The sequence below is a fragment of the Lottia gigantea genome (genome assembly GCF_000327385.1).
Source record: "Lottia gigantea unplaced genomic scaffold LOTGIsca_15, whole genome shotgun sequence".
Lineage (NCBI taxonomy): Eukaryota > Metazoa > Mollusca > Gastropoda > Lottiidae > Lottia > Lottia gigantea.
Window position 1 is genome coordinate 3,270,513 of NW_008707797.1, and position 20,633 is coordinate 3,291,145.

Here is a 20,633-nt window from a genome sequence, read left to right on the forward strand (position 1 = left end):
TTGAAAGATAATAAACAGTAAAATTCGATATATGAACAAAAGTGCGAGGATTTTTATTTTGGTGAAATGATGCAGACGTCTATGTATTTTGTAATAATGACTTTCTTTTCCAACTTTATGTTGTAACAATTTATTTGTTTTTCCAAAACCAGCTTCCATCTTTAAATTATCTATATAATTGTTACCATAGAAACTCAGATTTACAATAAATATTAAAATCATAACTTTATTTTTTTGCTGTTTATGACTCTTTTGGAGACTTAAGTGCTCAATATATGCAGTAGTTCCTTTACTCTTTCCGAATTATAGATAGACAGAGACTGTATATTTACTCAAAACCAATACCCTCCCATCACCAGTGTTCGAATATGCAAGACAACAGTTTTAAATATGATCAACCAATTTATTTATGTTTTATGTGATAACAGTAAAAAATTTCTAGGTGATATTTTAGGGTCAAATATAGGAACTAAAATACTTGTAATACCTGAAAATACAAAAACATATTTTGGTTATGTGACCATCCTCTGGTTGAATATAAATATTTTGTGCTTCTATTAGGAAAAAAAAAATGTTGAGTTGAAAAACTTTCCCTTCTGGCATAGCTTTTAAAACATTTGACAGATTAGCTAAGATATGCAAGTAAATAAACTGAAAGTAAACTGAACATCTCTCATCTCGAATTGTTGTACCAATGAGATGAATAGTATGCCCTACTGGCATAACTTTCTATAGTTTAGTTTCAATGATTAACAAATTGAAATGTATTAAAACCTACCATGTTGATAAAGATAGAGCATCCTATCTAACAAAATAATAGTCTCTAAAACAGGAGATAAAGCTAGTCTGATGGTATAAAAAGACATGACGTTCTTCCATTGTTTTAAATACACTTTAGCCTCTAACATCAAGTCTTGTGGTATAACTTCATTATATCCCAGTTTCTTCAGATTAATCTTACAATATCTAAATAATATATATTATAAATAAAAACATTAATTATAATTTATCACAACCAAAATTAATTGAATCCTGAAGCCAAACTAGACATTTTGAAAATAATTTCCGTTGGATTTTCCAATCCAATTTCCCCCGGCAAGGATGACCTTCATGGATAATACACTTCCTCAAATCTAAATCAGACATCCAGCTTATCCTGTGATTTAAATATTTAAATACTACATCTCTTTAAGTCATGTATAAACCAAGGAAAAACTTGTAAAAAGTTTAACAACTTACTTTTCAAATGGTAGATCTGTAGCATGTTTTACTGTTAATTTAATCTTCCCTCTATCAAACTCGGGATGTAGTTTTATTACAATATGTTGAAATGCAGCTCTATAACAATGGACTTTTAAATGGTCACTGTCATCTAAATAAAAACAAAAGTAATTTGCCAATTCAGTACACAATGTTTGCCATTAAAAAAACAGAAATTATTGAAGTGTTGAAGGATTTTAAAGAGGATTTCAAAAGGTGATAAAAATATCTAAGGGCTTTTGATTATTTTGATTGAATATTGGAATGGTGCAAATTGACAGTATCCCCTAATAAAAAGTTGTCTTATCATTCCTTTAAATATCTACAATATTTGAGTGAAAAATGATATTAATACCTTAAACAAACTGTTTGACACTTACCTTGTAACCTGTCTTTATATACATCAATGAAATGACACGCCATCTCTCTAGCAGCATAACTTAACTGATGATCTGGTAACATTTTAACAAATTACTCATTGGATAACCATCATTATCATCAGTTTCTAGTTGGTTATTAGAATCACATCTAAAAACAGAAAACTACTGATAACTCTGAAATGTTGGTGTAGTCAGCTTAAAAAATCCATCACATCTGGGTTTAATTCAAAAAATTAAAGGATTTGTAAAGAGGTTTTCTACACTTTTTATATAAATCAGGGACACTGATATCATCAATTTGCACCATTCCAACTTTTAGTTCAGTCAGCTGCTGTGGTTTTTGCAATTCTATTAAAACTAAGCATTTCATGACATTACTGTTGCAACGGCCATTGACTGTTACCAGCAACTTTTGCAACAGTGATGTCATAGGTTTAGTGGAATCCCAAGAACCAAACACATCTGACTGAAAATTAGAATGGTGCAAATTGATGATATCAGTGTTCCCAAGTTGAATTTTGACTATAAAATAAAGGAGTTATTTATTACCTGCAAGATAATTTCATATAACAACAGCCAACAGATGCTACACCTACTATATTATCACATGATACAAACATTCTTAATAATGTCGAGGTTAAATCACCACAAGCATGGAGACCACATAATATTAACTTTTTATCTTCTACTAGCCCTGAACACTCTTTCTCTTCATCAGACACACATATTGCTGTTCTAAAATCACCAGTCGATAGTTCACTTTGGTCATTGTCTGTATCCGCCAATTCCACACACTCTTTTCGATTTTCTTTATCAGACACACATGTTTCTGTTTTGAAATCACCAGCTGAAGGTTGACTAGGGTAATTATAAGAAAGGTCATCTTTTTCACTTTCAAATTCTGAGTCTTTTAAGGCACGATCACTGGAAGTGTTTTCCTCAAGGCTATGTTTATTGTCAGTAGAGATTTGGCAGTGTGGTTCTGTATATTTCTGCTGTAGAAGTTGAAGAAAGTGCTGGGGAGTGATATCAGGTGATATCCTACATACAACATGACTTGGTAAAACTTGATCAAAACTTTTCACTTCAACCGAACCCGATTCAGTCTCTCCCTTTGGTAACTGAAAAACAGATAAACATTGTGAGTTTGAGTTTGTGTTTTCTTGTGTTTTTTGGTTCCATTGGCAATGGTTGACATGGAATGGAATTTCATTTCATCTGAACAATTACAGAGGTCTGGAGTTCTACAGGATGTACATGTGAAAGACATTTCAACAGCTGGGAATCAAAAGTGAGATATCACATAGAAACTTACTCTTTTTAAAGCTTTACTTATATCCTTTTCCATTTCCCTACAAAAGAAAACACAGGTTCTGGTATCTAAACAGTAAAACAATATGTAAACACTCAAATGCACAACATTTGATAAAGTTCCTCTGGAAGGACCTTACAACTATGATCTAGAACATTGCCTGGATTGAACCCTGGACATTCAAGTTAGCAAGCCAATGTCTAACTCGCTGAGCCACCACAGCTCCCCTAGGTATACAAAGAGTAGAAATTTCATTTAAATTCCTTTAAGTTACAAATATCGCATGATGGGAAGGTAGAAACAACCTACATACCTATCATATTTAAATGCTTTAGGTGCGTGAGTACCAGCAGCTTCTACTGTCGTGACTGTTAAACCCTGATTAAAAGCTAATATTCTAGATAGATGTCCTAACCCTGCTCCAACATCTACTATATTCTTACACTGACTAACTTCACTTACTATACTTACTCCCTAGAAACAATAAATTGGTATAAGTAATATTTTTCGGTATTACGGAGCGAAAGCAGACATCAGGCAGACTCTCGGAAGCACAGGTATTAGAATTTTTTCTTACCTTGAGGAGATTTCGAACTCGACAATTTTCATGAGTTAACTGATTTGAACACCGAGTCCAAGGGCAGGACTGTTTAAATTCGTTAACGAATGAAAACATGCTGTAAATTACTTATAACATGATTGACAGAGATATGGGGAGTGGCTTTCTTATTATTTTATAATCCTAGCATGTGCATCACTTTCTTTATTTTGGAAATTAGTTGTTTGAAATGAAATTAGTACTGGGTCAAAGTTAGTAGTAGTATTTATTGAAACAACCTTACCTTAGCTAATCTTCCAATTTCATGTTGTTTCTTTGGTTTCACATGTTTTCTAAAAACATTACGCAGAGAGAAATCTTGACCATTTATCATTGAACTTGGAGAAAGTTTTCTTTTCTTGCTATCAGATCTGTCAGTATTTGCTGTCAGTGTGTCACACCTTTCTTTGTTACCTTGTGTATATTTCCCTTCAAACTTGCCCTTTGTTTCTAAAAGTATCTGTTCTTGCATTTGTGAACTATTCCAGTCCACAAGCATTGAAGTGATTTCTTGAACTGTTTCTGACTCGTCTAAATCTACACATTGTCTGTTGAGTGAAAGACTGTCAATACATTTAATATAGGCCAGCATTGATAACGGTAGCAATGTTCTGAAAAAATACAAAAAATATTGTTACGTTGTTAAGTTACCTAAAGCCCTGTTTATACAGCCAAATGTTACTCAGATAAGCATATTTACTCCTGGAGTATAATTGGTTATAAGTAAATATACTTTTGCACGACCTCTATGAAGTGAAGTAAAATACTCCTGGAATATATCTGCTTACGTAAGTAAAAGCGTTTATACGAGTATATATACTTACGTAAGTATAATTACTTATATAAGTAAACATAGTCGTATAAATGGGGCTTAGGGCTAGTTTTTGAAACCATCAGTGATCTCTGGATGTATAAATTATGAATAAATATTGTTTAAAACAAGTTACATCCATGTTTAATATAAAAAAGTATAGAGATTCAAGCCTAATTTGGTAATGACTTATTTCAATTTACTGTCACTCCACTGTTCAATCCTTCCTATTTATGTTTTATTTTATATTATCATAATCTGTATAGGCCTATATCAAATAAATTCAACGTGATTGACAGGTGAACCTAAAAAGGGGAAAAATAGATCGATGCAAATCCATTCATTTTGTTTACTTTACTATCAAAAAACAACTCAACTGTAAATCTTTATTCTCAGTGAAGGCTGCGCTATCTAACAGAACAGATTGTTGGGGAGGTGACATCATTTCTAACTTTCTTCTCCAACATGGCAGAAGCTTATCCCACAAATTATTCACAAAAAAATCCTTTAATATAAGAAAACATAGATCATTTGATTGGATAATATGAAGTGAAATAAAATGAACAGCAATTTTGTAAGGTTTCTTCAAGATTTTGTATCCTCATATTTGTTGGCTAACCGTATTTCACCAATTATGTTAATTTCACAAAAGTACTAACCTCACAGTCTTAGACTGTAGAAAGATTTTGTAATGGGTAGGCATAGAAATCAAAGTTTTGCAGACTTGTAAGTGTATTTTTGAAGGAATGATAGAATAGGCAGGACAACTATCCTCTCTGACTGATGAAATATTTGCAATTGTGAAACCAACAGAGCTATAGAAAATTTAAGGAATTGCAGTTAACATATCAATGGAAAACTCACAGAGACGTAAGCTTCTATCAGCCATCTAAAGGGAGAAACAAAATCTAAACACATTCTTAATCTGTTCTCTAAGTTAACAGCAGTTTTTTCATCGATACAGGGAATAAATTCATTTTTGTCAGCCATGCTTCTTTTTTTTGTAAACAAGCTTTGGTCATCCAGTACTTTTTTTACGATTTGACAGATCACGTGACCATGAAATCACATGACCTGTCATATGACCAGACTTTGTTTACAACCGGATCTTTTCTCGTGACAGTTACGAGTTGAAAATGAAATGGACTTTTTTCAGGTTTTGATCAATATTGGGTCACCATGTGACTGGTTCGAGTTAGGTTAGCATGGTCACATTTGATATAGAAAACATCATTGTGACAAGCCTTTGAAATGTATGATAATGATTAGGCCTAGATTAGCTTGACTTTTTATAAGACAAGTACGGTAACTACACTAAAAGAAAACTTAGAAGAAAAGTAAGTACTGCCTGCAATCTCTAGGCCTAGTTAAATTAAAATCCAAGATTGATTAAGATAACGTTGTTACGCCCCAATAAGCTTACTTAACCTATTTTACGGGACAGGTGTGGCATTTTTTTGAGGGGGGTGGGGGTGATTTTAGTCTTTAGTACTAGAAAAGCCATGCTAATGATAGTGGTATATTTTTGCTACATTAGTAAAAACTTAATCTGAATACAAATACCATGGCATCATATTGTTATTCAAGTTTTCATTTGAAACATGGGTATACTTAAAACCATATTGCTTTTAAATTCATTAAGATGGAAGACTATTTTTCTTCAATATCTGATTAAGTTTTTCAGCCTCTATTAGGTTAGGTCACATAATTAAATGGTCAATATATTTTTACATATTACAAAATGATTTGAAGGCTGAAATGACATGTGTGTTTAAAAATGATAAAGCAATAGCTATTCCCTGTTTATGATATAGTACTGAGGAAGATAGTGAGAGTCTAGAAACTGAGATGTTTATCATATGACTGAAATATTGAGGATGTTAGAGAATATCACATGGTGTAAATACAATTCATGATCATAGATTTATATTAGGATTCACAGTCTTCTGTTTCAGAGTAATATAGTTAGATTTACTCTTTGGATGACTTAAGTCTTCTCTTTCAGCTAATTCATGGAGATTAGCTAGGATGGTTGAAAGGTGACAAGTTACTATTCAACAGAAGGATCTAGATCTAGCCTGGTAGGATACTTTTGATTGGGTGACAAACCTTAAACATTTAACAGTAATTTAATTAAACATGGTGATTAACTTTAATTTGATGAAGGTAAATATGTGAATATTAAAATTTTGATACTTTCAGAATATAGTTTAAACATATTTTATTTGCAAATAATAACTTACAAAACAGTTATCACAGAACAAAATAGACAAAAAATTTAAGTAAAACTGTGTTTCATGGCTTTGGCATAATTTGATTTTTAAGGGTTCCACTGAAAAATATCTTAAGCTGTAAGCTACTTATCTCTAGTCGTGGACCTATTTTGATGTCTGACTGAGGCTATTTTCATTTGGACATTTTGAGCAGACAAACAGGCAAATATGGCCTAATCAACAACCCTGCTCTAATAGTCATTTGATATTTTGAAACCATGTGAGTAAAGATTTCATCATATATTAAAAAAAAGAGTAAGTGATATCATTATCTATTGTGAACTGAATTCAACTGTTTATTTCTATTGTTATCTGTAATTTGCTCTAATTATTTCAGATAACAGTGTACTTCTGTCAGGATACATTCCTAAGGAAATAGAAATAAGACTTGTGAAACAGTGAAGACGGATGAAGTTGCATTAGATAAACATCTAACTTATTGAAATATGATTAGTTGTAAAAGCCAAATTGACTTCTGCAATAAAATCAGAATCGAAGTGTTTTAAAGTGTTAGGTGAATAAAACTGAGACGTACACTCCAAAGAAAAGTGGACAATTGCACATTGATATTAAGAGCTTTGAAAGGTGTTCATGAGCAAGCTGACAAGCCAAACAGGACATTGGTTTCAAGTGTTGAGGAAGAGGGAAAACAAGCTGACAAATAGCGTGGAATAGAAGGTGCTGATAACGAATAATATCTCTGATATCTAGTATTTTGGAGAATTTTAAAAAGTGTTTATTCAAGCAAGCACCTGTATGTAATTTTATGAAGTGTTAGAGAAACCTAGCTGACAAAAACAATCATACTTTGGTACTAAAAACTTTAAATATCATTTTGTGGCGTTACCATTATCCCACAACAACAGACTTACCTTAGAAAGTGTTCCAGAGATAAATTGGTTCTCTTAATCCTGTCAAACATTCCTGATAAAAAATCAAAATGGTGCTGACTAAAAGACAGAGATTTTCCTACAGTGTAGGCCATGTATTAAATGATCTCTGTGCGTCTATGTGGTTTAGTTATTTATTGATATTTTTCCACCAAGTTAAACAATTTAACAATGTATTATCAGGTAATTTGATGTTGATTGGTCAAATCAGTGACGCTCTGTGTACGCCATTTATTGGCTTCGAATCTGATAGAACTAATGGGATTTTTAATCTTGGAAAACGAAAAACATGGCATCTTATTGGTAAGTATCATTTATAATTATCAAGTATCAAACTGTATCATTGCTGAAATTCTTTAGTTTCCAAATGTCTGATATTTTTGCACTGTTCTCTGATAAATATACCACAATAGACCACTACATTTATCTCCTTAAATTGATTGAGCTGTATGGTCTTATTGAACTACTAGACATTCTTTCCTTCTCAACCTTAGGGTGAGGTTCCTTGGGTAACATGGACATGGGAAAACTATCTTAACTTATGCCAGGAGTCGATCCTGTGGGGTAGAAATGAAATGAACCAAGTTATTAAAGATAGTATCTGTTTGTATATTTCAGGTACTATTAGTGTCTTGTGTAGTTTTCCATTTCTATTTAATCTCTGTATAAAATGTGAGAGCAGTCCAGATTGGGCTCAGTTTATTTATTATGCACCATTTGTTGTGATATTTCAATTTGGTTGGGCCTCAACTCAGATCTCTCACCTGTCTCTTATACCTGATATAACACCAGATGAGGGCGAGAGAGTTGGACTCAATGGCTATAGGTGTGTATATATTATTTACTATATTTTATCTCACCAGTGGTGGTGCCAGCTTCCTGGAACTAACGGTACAAATAGGGGCTGACTGACTAAATTTGGGCAGCTAACAGGTTTGGGATTTCAATGCGGAAGAGTGTAGATTTGATTAATTTAATTTATGAACATTCTGACACATTTTTGGGGCAAAAATGTATAAGAAACATGATTTGGGGGTCAAAATCCACCATGTACCCCCGTTGTTGAGGCCAATGCATATCACCTGTGTCATGATGGATTTAAAGAAATTTATTAACAAATCAATAAAACATTTTTATGCAATGTTTCGACATATTTCTCATGTAGTCACCAGACCCATATTCAAAAATCAAATTAAGTAAACAGTAAACCAATTGTTTCTTTTGAAAGTTTACTATATTTATATTACAGATATGCGTTTACAGTATTATCTAATTTAACAGTGTTTGTTGTGTTTTGGTTATTATTTCAATTTCATAGTACCTCACATTCCTTAGACACTACTAAACTTTCAGCTGCTGATGCTCCCAATTTTCAGGTAGAATTGTGCCTATATTTTTACTTAATTTATCTATGATAGATCTGCTGTAGCTACCTATAGGCATACTTTATGACAGGGCTTCAGTTTTTTCAACTGGTTTCTCTCTGACTGTGATACAAGTTGGTGGAGTTATATGGAAAAAGCATCTAGTTGTTTTGATAGCAAGTCCTTTCATGCTACTAGATAAACTCCATTTCATTTTATTTACCTGTGATTTAATTTAATTAATATATATTTCTAATTTTTTTTAAATTCAATTCTGTTTCAGTTATTAGTGTTCATAGTTATTGCTATTGGACTGGTGTTCAGTATAATATTTCACTGTGGTGTTAAGGAGAAGAAGAAGAGTCTAGAAATAGAGGCTGGACATTCAGTCCGAGATGCTCTCTCTGATTCGGAATCTGGTATGTCTATAGAGAAGTCTATGTTAGCTAAGGCTAAAATGACTGTCAAATGTTGGCTAAAAGAACCACAGTTTTATCAGGTATTTGATTATATAAATTATTCTCATTTATACGAGCCCTTACACATTTTGAAGGCAGATGACATTTCTCAACATTTTTGCCATTTATTCAGCCTGAACCACAGGCACCTGTTTCTATCAATAGTTAACTCTCTCTATGACTACCTACTATTATGGAGAGAGTTGACTATTGATAGAAACAGGTGCCTTTATCTTTTTCGTCCCTGCTTGAAGTGAGGGGAATGATTCTCTGATTCATCATGCCTCCTACACCCATAGAAACAATAGGAGCAAGGTTAATTAATTAATTCGCCCAGCACTATCCACTGTTCTGATGGTGATATATAAAGCCAATATGAATTTCCAAACTTTTAATGGATATGTATAGAGATTAGAGTGGTTGAAAAGAAACCAGTTGCTATTGACAACAAACTAGTCACTATTAAACTGAAGGCACTGGCACAGGGATAAATTTAGATAAATTTAGTATAAGTTTAGTATAGATCTTAACAAATATGAAAACATGAATCAAGATGTAGAATCAGGGGTGTCATTTTCAGAGAAAATGAATATAAAAAAGTGATAAAATTACTTATTTTATTTGAGGAAATTATGTTATTCTGGCAAAAAATTAATTAATTTCTTCATTAATTAAAAACATTAACAAAAAAATTCAATTTCTACCAGGAAGTGAAATTATCTAAACTTTTATTTTCCTTTGATCTTATGAAATTATTTGACCTCAAAAAAATAAAAAAAATATTGGGAAATGAATTCATTAATGATTGCGATTTTGTTTTAAAAATTGAATTGTTTTTGTATAAAAAATTATATTTTATATTTTGGTAAAAGAGTTTAAAGTATAAAAATAGACTTGAAGTTTTATGACTGTTTAAAAATGTTAACTAAAATCATAAAAAGGTGGTTGTTTTGATAAAGTGTTAAGAATTAACACACCCTTAAAACCTTGTGGTTTCAAAAAAACTATGATTTATAAATGTGTGTCAATGTTTGTTAAAGAGGATTTCTAATTTTTGTGTATCTGGGACACTCATAACATCAATTTGATGATGACACTATTGGTGAAGGGCCTTATCTGATAAAGCATACTTGGCAATTAGTGATGTCATCAAACACTTAGTTTTAGTGGAATTGCAGGAACCACAGACTTCTGATTGAAGATTGGAAGTGTGTAAATTGATGCTATCAGTGTCCCTGATACACATAAGAAATTTCGAAAACCTCTTTATACAATCCCTTTAAAAATGTCTCAGTAATCTAACTTATAAGTTAATATAATCTATTTATAAATTGGTGGTATATATGTCTACCAGGTTGTCTGTTATAAATTATATTAATATCTATTTATAGATTGGTGGTATATATATGTCTACCAGGTTGTCTGTTATAAAGTATATTAATATCTATTTATAGATTGGTGGTATATATATGTCTACCAGGTTGTCTGTTATAAATTATATTAATATCTATTTATAGATTGGTGGTATATATATGTCTACCAGGTTGTCTGTTATAAATTATATTAATATCTATTTATAGATTGGTGGTATATATATGTCTACCAGGTTGTTTGTTAATGTTTCTCAGGTATATTTACCTCAATATTGTGTAGAATCTTTAAAACTAGAAAAGGTAAGAATAAATACTTTGTCACCATTGGCATTTCTACAGGTGGAATGGTGGGGGAGGTCGGATGCCCAAGAAAGGAGCCAGTCCTGGCTTAATTAACCATCTGTCGAATTTAATAGGCATAAAATAAGATAAAGAAATAGTTCATTTACAAGATATTTTTGAGAAATGTGTCTTTATATATTAATTTCTAAATGATTCATTTCTTGTATTTATTTCTAGAAAATTATAGCTATCATTCCTCTGATAGTATTTAGTAGTGGATTCGTTACATCATTAGTAATGAAACCTATAAATAAACTAATTGGCAGAAAGGTAGGAGTTTCTTTTCAAAATCAGATCTGGATCTATATTGTTTATTGTTTGTCCATGATGTGCTTTGGTGATTTATTTGTATGTATCTGGCCACTGACTGCAACTTTTGTGGCAACTGGAGCACCCTAGCAGCCTTAACTATAGCTACCATAAATTTGGAATGAGCTTGTGACATGTATACCTTGAATCTATTAGGGCATTCAGACAATTGTCTTGTGTGCGCTGGACTCAAAATCTTTAAACAGTGCTCCATTTGATTTCAAACAAAATTTTTGATTCTGGTTTATTTCAGCTAACATATCTAGTCGGAGGTGTTATTGGAATCGGGTCGTGTGTCTGGTTTTATTTTATTAGTGAAAACCAGGCTAATCTAGTCTATGGTGCAGCTGTTTTATTAGGAATTGGTGGTTCCACCATGTTAATTACATCTTTAGCTATGACGGCTGATTTAATTGGAGAGAATACGGTAAATTGCCATCTTTCATATGCTGAAATATTTTCATATATGTATCTTCTTGAAAAATTGACAGAGTACATATTCTACAAATCCTGTTGATGGAGTTCTTCATATGCCAATGTCTTGGAGTAATTCCAAATCGTTAACTCTACAGAAGGGGAAGGGGGGTGAAACAGCAACAGTGCCTTAATTCCTAGGTTTATTGGAGAACTGACTGGAATATTGCTATCATCTTCTGGAAGGAGCATGCTCTAAAACTTTGCTTACTTTGAGCATATAATATCTTTTATACTGAATAAAATTGTCACAATAGGAAGTAGTTTAAGGGACAAATCAATTTTTTCAATCTTTAGAAATTTAATTTTGTAGGAATCTGGAGCGTTTGTGTATGGAGCTATGAGTTTTACAGATAAACTATCAAATGGTATAGCTATAGAATTAATACAGATATTTCATCCTTGCACGTAAGTTGGCAATACGACACTGTTAAATTGTTAAAATCCTGATTTTTTGAACACTCATATTGAAACTTCTTTGTTGAATCATGCTTGTATTGTGCTTGCTGTTGAACCAATAGAGGTCATTGTTAGTTAAACAATAAAGTAGATGACTTCATATCCATAGTAAAAACCAGTCTTTGCAAAGTGTATATGTATATAAGTGTATATGGAATGCATGATGCATGTTTCTTCTGTGAATCTATAAATGTTGACCTATATATCTGCATGTTTTATCTTTAGGTTACAGTCCATATTTTTTACTAATGATAACACAGTTTAATTAAAATTAGATCAAACTTTCGTTCTGTTTTTTATTAGCTTTTATTTCTAATATAGCCACTTCAGTTAAGGTCTTAAGACTGGCCTCTTGAACATTCATTAAAATAACCCTTTGACCTAATCTAATGACATCTGCTTTAACCAATCACATTTCGTCACTCTCTCACAAAATGCCAGAGCTCGAGAGAACACAAATTTGATTGGTTAAGCAGGGTTAGGTCGAAAGGTTATTTTGACGAATGATAAAGAGGCCAGTCTTTAGACTAACTGAAGTGGCTATATTGAAAATAAAAGATAATGAAAAAATAACAGAATTTTAATTAGACTGATGATAACGGTGCTAGTGTTCTTGTAGGTCAAATTAATGATAATATGTGGAGATATTTATATACTAGTCTGAAGTATTACTCCAGCTACTGACATCAATAGGAAAAACAGCCTGTAACAAAACTTGGGGATTTGTGTTCAATGGGAAAAAGGATTATCTCCCAGCCCCTATATTTTATAGTTATCCTATATTTTCACTTTAATTTTTATATTGATAGAATTTGACTTTGTTTTCTAACTAACAGCATGGTGGTTTGATGGCTAGGTAATGTAGATATTGCAATCTGCTTTGCTAACAGATACTGATATAGTAATTATTGATTACGTTAATACAGTGGATCTGTGAGTTAAAAAAGTAGGATGTAAAACTCCTTGTTTATCTTCGGTGGTAGTCTTTTAAATCAATAAATATCTTTTAAACTCATACTGCATGAAACTTATAACATCTATTGACAACTCACTAATTTTAATATAAATATTTAGATTAGATGTTTGTCTTGTACCTTAATGTTGTCCATCTACCTATTTTACAAATTCACCTCTCTGAAATAACATTTTGATTTAAACGATTGTCGTGATACCTTTCAGAGGAATCACAGTTCAACAAGCTGGGGTTGACTAATGTTATCTAATATTGTGTATTAATTTCTCTAGTGGCATTTTAAGGGGTTGCTGTCCATTATGTATTGGTTACTATAGAAACATAATATCTTTTGTACCTGGCGGTGTGGCTGTACTTGGTTTGGTGTTTCTGCTCATTTTATTGCCTCAAGTTATTGGTACTAGAAAACGTGACAGTGAGTTATCTTGATTACTGTGGGAATTATTGGGGGTCTTTCTTTAATGGGAAATAAGGGTTTCAATAGGAGACTAGGGGCCAGGAAGGGGCTATTGACCTTTGTAGTATTTATGTTTATGGCAGCAGTCGAAACACTAAGATTTTATAGTTTCTATTGGAGTGAAGAACTGAGGTAATCCCTCATTTACAACACCCCTCCCCCCTTCTCATTATTTTACATAGAGATAAGACAGTCCTGTAAACTCTACATGACAATTCTGTATGCCTACTCGATCACTGTTATCATTGTCCATGTTTAATAATATCTGTTATACTTTAGATGGTTGTTATCAGTCCTTAAAATATGAAATGAATGATATTTATTAATCTATGTGTTTGTATTTTAGGTGTGAAATTATTAAAGTCACCAATAAAAGGAACTGGAAATAAAGAACGTGTAAGAAAGACGATATGTTACGATTCTGATGATGAAAATTCTCCATTAATTCAATGTACAAAGACTGTGTCTATTAATGGCGGTGAAGGAATAGATCAGTATCCAGCTCGTAATGGTACTCCTAATGCTTAGAGGGAGGGGCCAGAGTTCACACCTTAATCCAAAAGCTTGGTGGGGATGATAATGACCAGGCATGGTATTCTGTTAAAGTCACTAATTTAAAAACTAAACAAGATATACGAAGTAAACTCTCAATATTGATAATCTCAATATATTTGGAGGTGGTGTGAATTTGTCAAAGGTGACAGAATTTTCAAGATTTATTGGAGTGTAAGAAAAGGTGTGCATTATATTCATAATTATACTGTATATAGAAATCCTAGTGCCTTAAATTGTAATGCCAAAAACTTTTAAGTGCTCAGCGCATGTTTTTTGCTTCATAAGTTTTCAATAGGCCTACTTTCAGTTTCAATTATAGAAGCAAAAAATACATGGTTAGGCCTATACTCTTTCCTAACTTAGTCAGAAATATTATTTAGAAATAGTTTATCCATTTTGTCTCTTTCTTCCCATACTTTTAGTTCTGATCCCAATGTCAAAATTGTTGTATTAAATTAAATTTGATGAGATTTTTCTAGTATTGTATAAAAAATGATTTGTATGACTGTCATATGTATAAATAATAATGGACATGAAATTTGCTGATAGCTATCTGTATCCCTTTTCAAAATGAAAATCTGACTGCTAGTGGGAAAAAGAAACATACTACATGACATAATAATAGTCTAATTCTAGTTTTATATACTGTCTCATGGTAATTACTTCCTGCAAGGATGTTTCAAGTTAAAATAAAGCACTTATCAGTTGACAATACGATACCACTTACTATATCCTTGTACAAAACACTTAGATAATCTAAATTAAATCTCAAATTTGACCTTTCAATGTCAAAATACGAAACTGCGCTCAAAGTAAAATTAATCAAAAAATACCTTTATCTTCCTTTTCCATGTTTGTAAATTTTAGTTTTACAGTTTTATTTTGTACATAGCAGTAATGATTCTCAAGGAAATAAACGTGCAATATAGAATTACGGTGTAAAAGTTGTATATACATGTATTCTTAAACGTGTGATCATTTAAGGTCCATTTTCTATTCATCATTAGTCATATTTATTATATATATAGGTATATCTACTTGTAGTTTATTGTAAATAGTTAAAATAGGGGCAGGTCCTTATAAGAATTCTATAACATTTTTAGATTTGTCTGCATGAATATTACAGCTATGTTAAGAAAATGTTTTTATGGAATAAGACTACTATTTTTGTTACAGATGAAGTTTCATCCAGGGTTCTCTAGTATCATCAGATGATAGATTATCAGAGAACCCTAGATACAATATTGCCTGTAATAAAATAGTAGTTGTAGTCCATAAAAACATCTTTATAATTTTAATTCATGTTCATGCCAATTAAAGAAAATTATATCAAAAGTTCTGGTTATAAGTTTTAAGATGTATGAATCAAACTAGTGCTATTGTATATTGAAAAACTTGTCTCAGAAATTAATTCTGATTTAACATAAGATAATATATGTTGTGGTTGATTTTGAAATTATTATTTAATAGTATATATAATAGAGGTTTCCAGATTATCGACAACCAGGGCTCCACTGTATTGTGTATTGTTATGTAACATATCTTGTGGTTGATTTTGAAATATCATTTCCTTTTGCCAACCATTATATTGTATATGTTGTATATTGTTATTTAATGTAAATATAAGATATTTTTCAAATTTCTTCAACCATCTTTTATATCGTTCATATTTCATAAATATTTTTCTATTTATATTAGGCCTAGCATTCCAAATTTTATATTTAATAAATACTTTTTTTTATTTATAAAACTATGGCTGTTTATTTGCTCTGGACACACTTATAAAACAACTTATCAAATCCCCACTTATTTATGGAATACAACAATTAATACACGACCTCAGGATACAATACACGTATCAATTCACCGATATATCGTGCCAGCACTAATGCTTACCCCTATAGAAAATCTGATTCCATGCGGTGGTTTTGTCAAGACAACTTTCCTTTTCGAAATTGGAAAACTTTTTTACACATACTGAAACTGAATTTGATGTGTAGATATTAAAAGGTTAATGTTTGTATTTATCAGCTACATTCAGGAAAGTTAGAAGTAAATCTCCATTTCAATTCTTAACCCATTGTATTAAATAGAAACAGTGGCTTAGACTACTGAGTTTATTGCAGAGTTCATTTTCTTGTTGGTGGTATTACATAAAATGACTTTAAATTTCATATCAAGGTACAGTATATGAGTTTATACAATGTGATGTGAATAAGTAGTTATATCTAGAATCCATATTTAGACAGATTCAGTTTCACTAAAATTTGATAAGATTACATCAAGTTCATCTCTAGTAATATTACACAAAATGTCTGTAAATAATATTAATTTAAATGAATTTATACAATAAATCGTCCCCTGATAGTAGCTGTATTTAGAATCCATATTTAGACTGAGTTTGACGTTTAGTAGCTCGACCTTGAGCCCAGGCATTCTTCAGTTCAAACTCTCTTTCTTTAGCCTGAAAATAGAAAACAAATTAGCTATAGTAGGTGAAAGAAGCAATTCTGAGATATCAACCAGAATTCATTTATTTTACCAAATGGCAGGAATGCTCCGGAGACCAAACAAAATTGTCAAAAAGATAATGTTTATATAGGATTTGAGCTATATAGCCTTCTTCCTCCTTTGCTACAAGCACAAAAATATTTAGTTACCTCACAAAGTCACCTAATAAAACTATCTGAGTCACTAGTTAGTTATTCGTTAAATTCATCAAAAATTGAAAAATCATAAAAATCCTTACCTGGAAAGCTAGGTAGGTAATTTGATGTTTACGTTTTTCTTTACCAGTGGGCATACTGTCTTTATTTCTATGAGGTTGATGTGTGGATTCTTCAGTTAGTGTTTTAGTTAGTTCAATATCATTACTATTAATATAATCATTCATATTGGCCTCAATAATATTAATATCTTCTTTACCACGCCGTTTCTTTCCTTGTATTCGTAGAAACTGTAAAGACATGGTTAAAGGAATTGTGAAGATGTTTGTTAGTATTTGTATGAGAATTGGGTACACCTTTAGCTTCCATAAAGACCAATCCAATTTCCTGTTTGACGACTGTGGGTCCAGTAATCCTTGAAAGACTTGACAAAATATGACGTCACTATCTCAAAAACTCCATTTGAAGTTAAGTGGAGAAAAGGGTCTGTGATTATTAAATAGAAGTACATGGTCAATGGAAAAAGTTTGAATGGAGAACAATGAATTATTATAATACCTGTTCATCTTGTAGATAATCATCAACTTCTGGTATTTTATTGACAGGTGGTAGCTCTTCATAATTATTACTATATTCTTCATTCTAGTCAAATAACAAAATATAGTCATTATAAAATCAATAAGAAAAGAAAGGTAGGTCTGTAGATACTACTGTTTAGTTTGATATAAATCACATAACTTTCTCAAAGGTCTGTAAGTTTAGTGGGGTTCCTCATTAATTTGTGTCATTATTAATCACCAGATTAACAGATCACCATTAATACAGGGAAATATCTAAGTATTGAGCTAAAGATTTTGTCCATATCTTTATCAATGAATCTGATTATTCAAAAACAAAAAATCGGTGATATCACACTTCTTCTTTCAAGACTAAAAGGTTATGTTGTTACAGCTATAAACAAAGAAAATCTGCTGAAATATGCCTGACAATACCCGACACTCTGTAAATACAGGTGGCTGTGCCAGTCTGGGTACAGTGGGACATTTGCCAGCCTAGAAAACTATATGAAAAATAAGATAAATACCTGTGAATAAGGAACATTATAAAATGACTGAGATATATCTGAATGACTATTACTACTTGAAGCTATTGAACTGACAGAGGGTTGTGAATTAACCAGAGCACCAGAGTAGGGATTATTATGTCCTTTATTGAACCCTAATGGTGCATCAGGGTTCACTGTGATTTTAGGTAGCGTGGACACAGGCCCTGTTTGTGACGTCACTGACACGTCTGGTAGAATATCGGACACTGACGGCAAACAAGGTGGAAGATCTTTCGACAATTCTAAATGTTCAGCATTATTCTCAGTATCTACGTCCAATGAAAAGAAATTTCCAGAATTTGAATTTTCTTCGTCACTATCACTTTCGTATCCAGTCATTGCTTGAAATGCCGTCAATTTCTTCAGAGACTTGGCCTCTTCATTAGGTTTCTTACTAGCTGTTTTAGTCTTATCCACGTTAGGCTTAGGTGGTGGCTTCCTTTTTAAAGTGTGAGGCACTAAAATTCTGTTAGATTCTTTCTTCACTGCATGAACTGGTGGAGGTAACAGAGATGTCAATCCACTCTTCTGTGTCTAAAATTATATGTGACATCATCAGTTCTATTTTCAATCACAAAGAGTGAAAGTCTATTGATCTTGAATATGTAAGACCCAATTTTGGGTACACAAGAGAAATATCAAAGAGATTTGTTAAACAATCATCCAATCCAATGGTTTAATACGTAATAATTTCTTTGTCTCATTTCCTAAAAAATTGTAAGTTTTATTTTGGAAGCACTGAAACTGCATAGTGCTTTTCATTTGAAACAAGAAAAAATAATACGAAACTTACAGATGGTCCCAATTTTATTTTCTTCTGTTTTGGTTCATCTTCATCATCCTGTATGGAAATATTGATACACAAACAATAATTATCGATTTTCTACAGATATATGGATGTACAATATGTACCTTATCAAAGAGAATGTATTTTGTTGGACACAAAGTATAGGATAGCCATCCCTTTTCAATCAATGTGTAGACAGTTTAAACTACGAAATAATAGGTTTTTGTTGAATTTCATATGTTCTAGATTAAGGATAGCAGAAATGGAGCTCTATCTGTTAGCAAAGGCAAATAATTAGCAGAATATAAGAGTTCAAACAGGTAAAAACAACTGTGCACTCTATAAGGAAATACATGTATACAGTAATTAAAAACAAACCTGAAGTTTTGGAATAGTTATTCTAACTGGTTGTTTTGAACGTTTAGGAGGTGGTTTGGGAGCATCTTTCATCTGAGATTTTTTTGGTTTGACTTCATCTTCGAGCTTATCATCCAGAACTACACCAGCCTCATCTACTGTTTCTACAGAACTTTTGGGTACTGGCAAATTATTGTGAAGAAAATTACCTTCATCTGTAAAAGAACATAATGATATGGGCTGTTACTTGGCTAGAAACTTTCAAAAAAGCCAAAAAAAAAAAAAAATAACATTTTATGATGCTGTAGAGCTTTCAATTATCAATGCACCACACTTCTACCTACTGAATTTATTTATCAAATTGTATGCATGTATGCACTACTTTACTTTTGTATACCAAAGGCAAAATTAATGTAGGCCTAATGAAATCGAGAATAAGCAATGCCTTTTTAAAATAGCTTAGCAATGGTTCATATCAATATTGTAACAGCCTTACCAGTCTGTCCTGACCCAATCCCACCATAATCATTCGGCCTCACAGTCATATCATCTTCATCATCGCTAATCTGTCCAGACAAAACCGTAACTCGTGAAGCTGGGGTCGTTTTATCATTTTCTCTACTTTTACTTTCAGCTGTTGTTATCGTTTTAGTGGCTTTTATTTCAACTTTGATAGCTTCTTCGTTTTCCTCGCCGCTTGCACTATTATCATCGCTGTCATAATAAGATACTAAAGACATATTTGCAGTCTTATAATGGATCTATTTAGTTGTAACAACGATTTTTCTAAATTTTTCGATTTGTTGACATTTTTATTCAAGGGCACATAACTCTAAATGATAATCGAAGGGACGTAATTCCAAAAGTTAGCCAGACCACAGTAATTTTTTCGATTATTCTAAATAACGAACTTCGTATTTAGACCTTGAATGCAAAACCTTTCTTGTATCATGGAAAGTCTCTCTATCCAGGGTTCTGATTGGCTGTATTCGCTGGTGTACAATCCAATCAAATCGATCATTTCCTTTGTTTGAATGTTTGCTTGATCTCAAATTGTATCTTTACATTTCTCAATCAACTATGAACCTACTACAGGCCACAGATAATTTCTCAATCAACTATGAACCTACTATAGGCCACAGATAATACTACAGGCCACAGATAATTTCTCAATCAACTATGAACCTACTACAGGCCACAGATAATGTCTTGAAAATTCTGGATGGATAGTATTATTATCCCCCTTTATACATTTGTTTTCTCTCATTTACTACCAGAGATAGCTCATTTTTTTATTTTGATAGTTTGAGAGCCTGACCTTTTATATCACCACCAACCCACCTCATCATTGGTACCCCACCCGTCCAAAGTTTCCCACAGAAAACTCATAATGAATACAAGAAAGAAAGACAATGCATCTTTCAAAATAA

At 32.0% G+C, this 20,633-nt stretch overlaps 4 protein-coding genes across 4 annotated transcripts; 1 reads left to right on the top strand and 3 right to left on the bottom strand.

The window, feature by feature from the left end:
• Window positions 1-407: 407 nt before the first annotated feature.
• On the bottom strand, window positions 408-1,722 carry LOTGIDRAFT_157965 (hypothetical protein; the record flags this gene model as incomplete). The annotated part of the gene is made up of 4 exons (XM_009050546.1): window positions 408-487; window positions 779-966; window positions 1,240-1,372; window positions 1,641-1,722. 4 exons carry the CDS (start codon window positions 1,720-1,722, stop codon window positions 408-410), a joined length of 483 nt encoding a protein of 160 aa, XP_009048794.1.
• A 463-nt stretch (window positions 1,723-2,185) lies between these two features.
• Window positions 2,186-5,351, bottom strand: LOTGIDRAFT_157966 (hypothetical protein; the record flags this gene model as incomplete). The annotated part of the gene is made up of 6 exons (XM_009050547.1): window positions 2,186-2,761; window positions 2,956-2,992; window positions 3,266-3,426; window positions 3,795-4,161; window positions 4,715-4,866; window positions 5,226-5,351. The coding sequence occupies 6 exons, from the start codon at window positions 5,349-5,351 to the stop codon at window positions 2,186-2,188; spliced, it is 1,419 nt and encodes a 472-aa protein (XP_009048795.1).
• Window positions 5,352-7,574: 2,223 nt separating this feature from the next.
• On the top strand, window positions 7,575-13,705 carry LOTGIDRAFT_177990 (hypothetical protein; the record flags this gene model as incomplete). The annotated part of the gene is made up of 9 exons (XM_009050548.1): window positions 7,575-7,827; window positions 8,143-8,350; window positions 8,774-8,900; window positions 9,172-9,387; window positions 10,927-11,019; window positions 11,239-11,331; window positions 11,624-11,797; window positions 12,158-12,252; window positions 13,549-13,705. 9 exons carry the CDS (start codon window positions 7,575-7,577, stop codon window positions 13,703-13,705), a joined length of 1,416 nt encoding a protein of 471 aa, XP_009048796.1.
• Window positions 13,706-16,665: 2,960 nt separating this feature from the next.
• On the bottom strand, window positions 16,666-19,943 carry LOTGIDRAFT_157968 (hypothetical protein; the record flags this gene model as incomplete). Its single annotated transcript, XM_009050549.1, has 7 exons — window positions 16,666-16,752; window positions 17,038-17,244; window positions 17,513-17,596; window positions 18,039-18,593; window positions 18,853-18,900; window positions 19,225-19,418; window positions 19,700-19,943. 7 exons carry the CDS (start codon window positions 19,941-19,943, stop codon window positions 16,666-16,668), a joined length of 1,419 nt encoding a protein of 472 aa, XP_009048797.1.
• Between the last annotated feature and the right edge of the window lie 690 nt (window positions 19,944-20,633).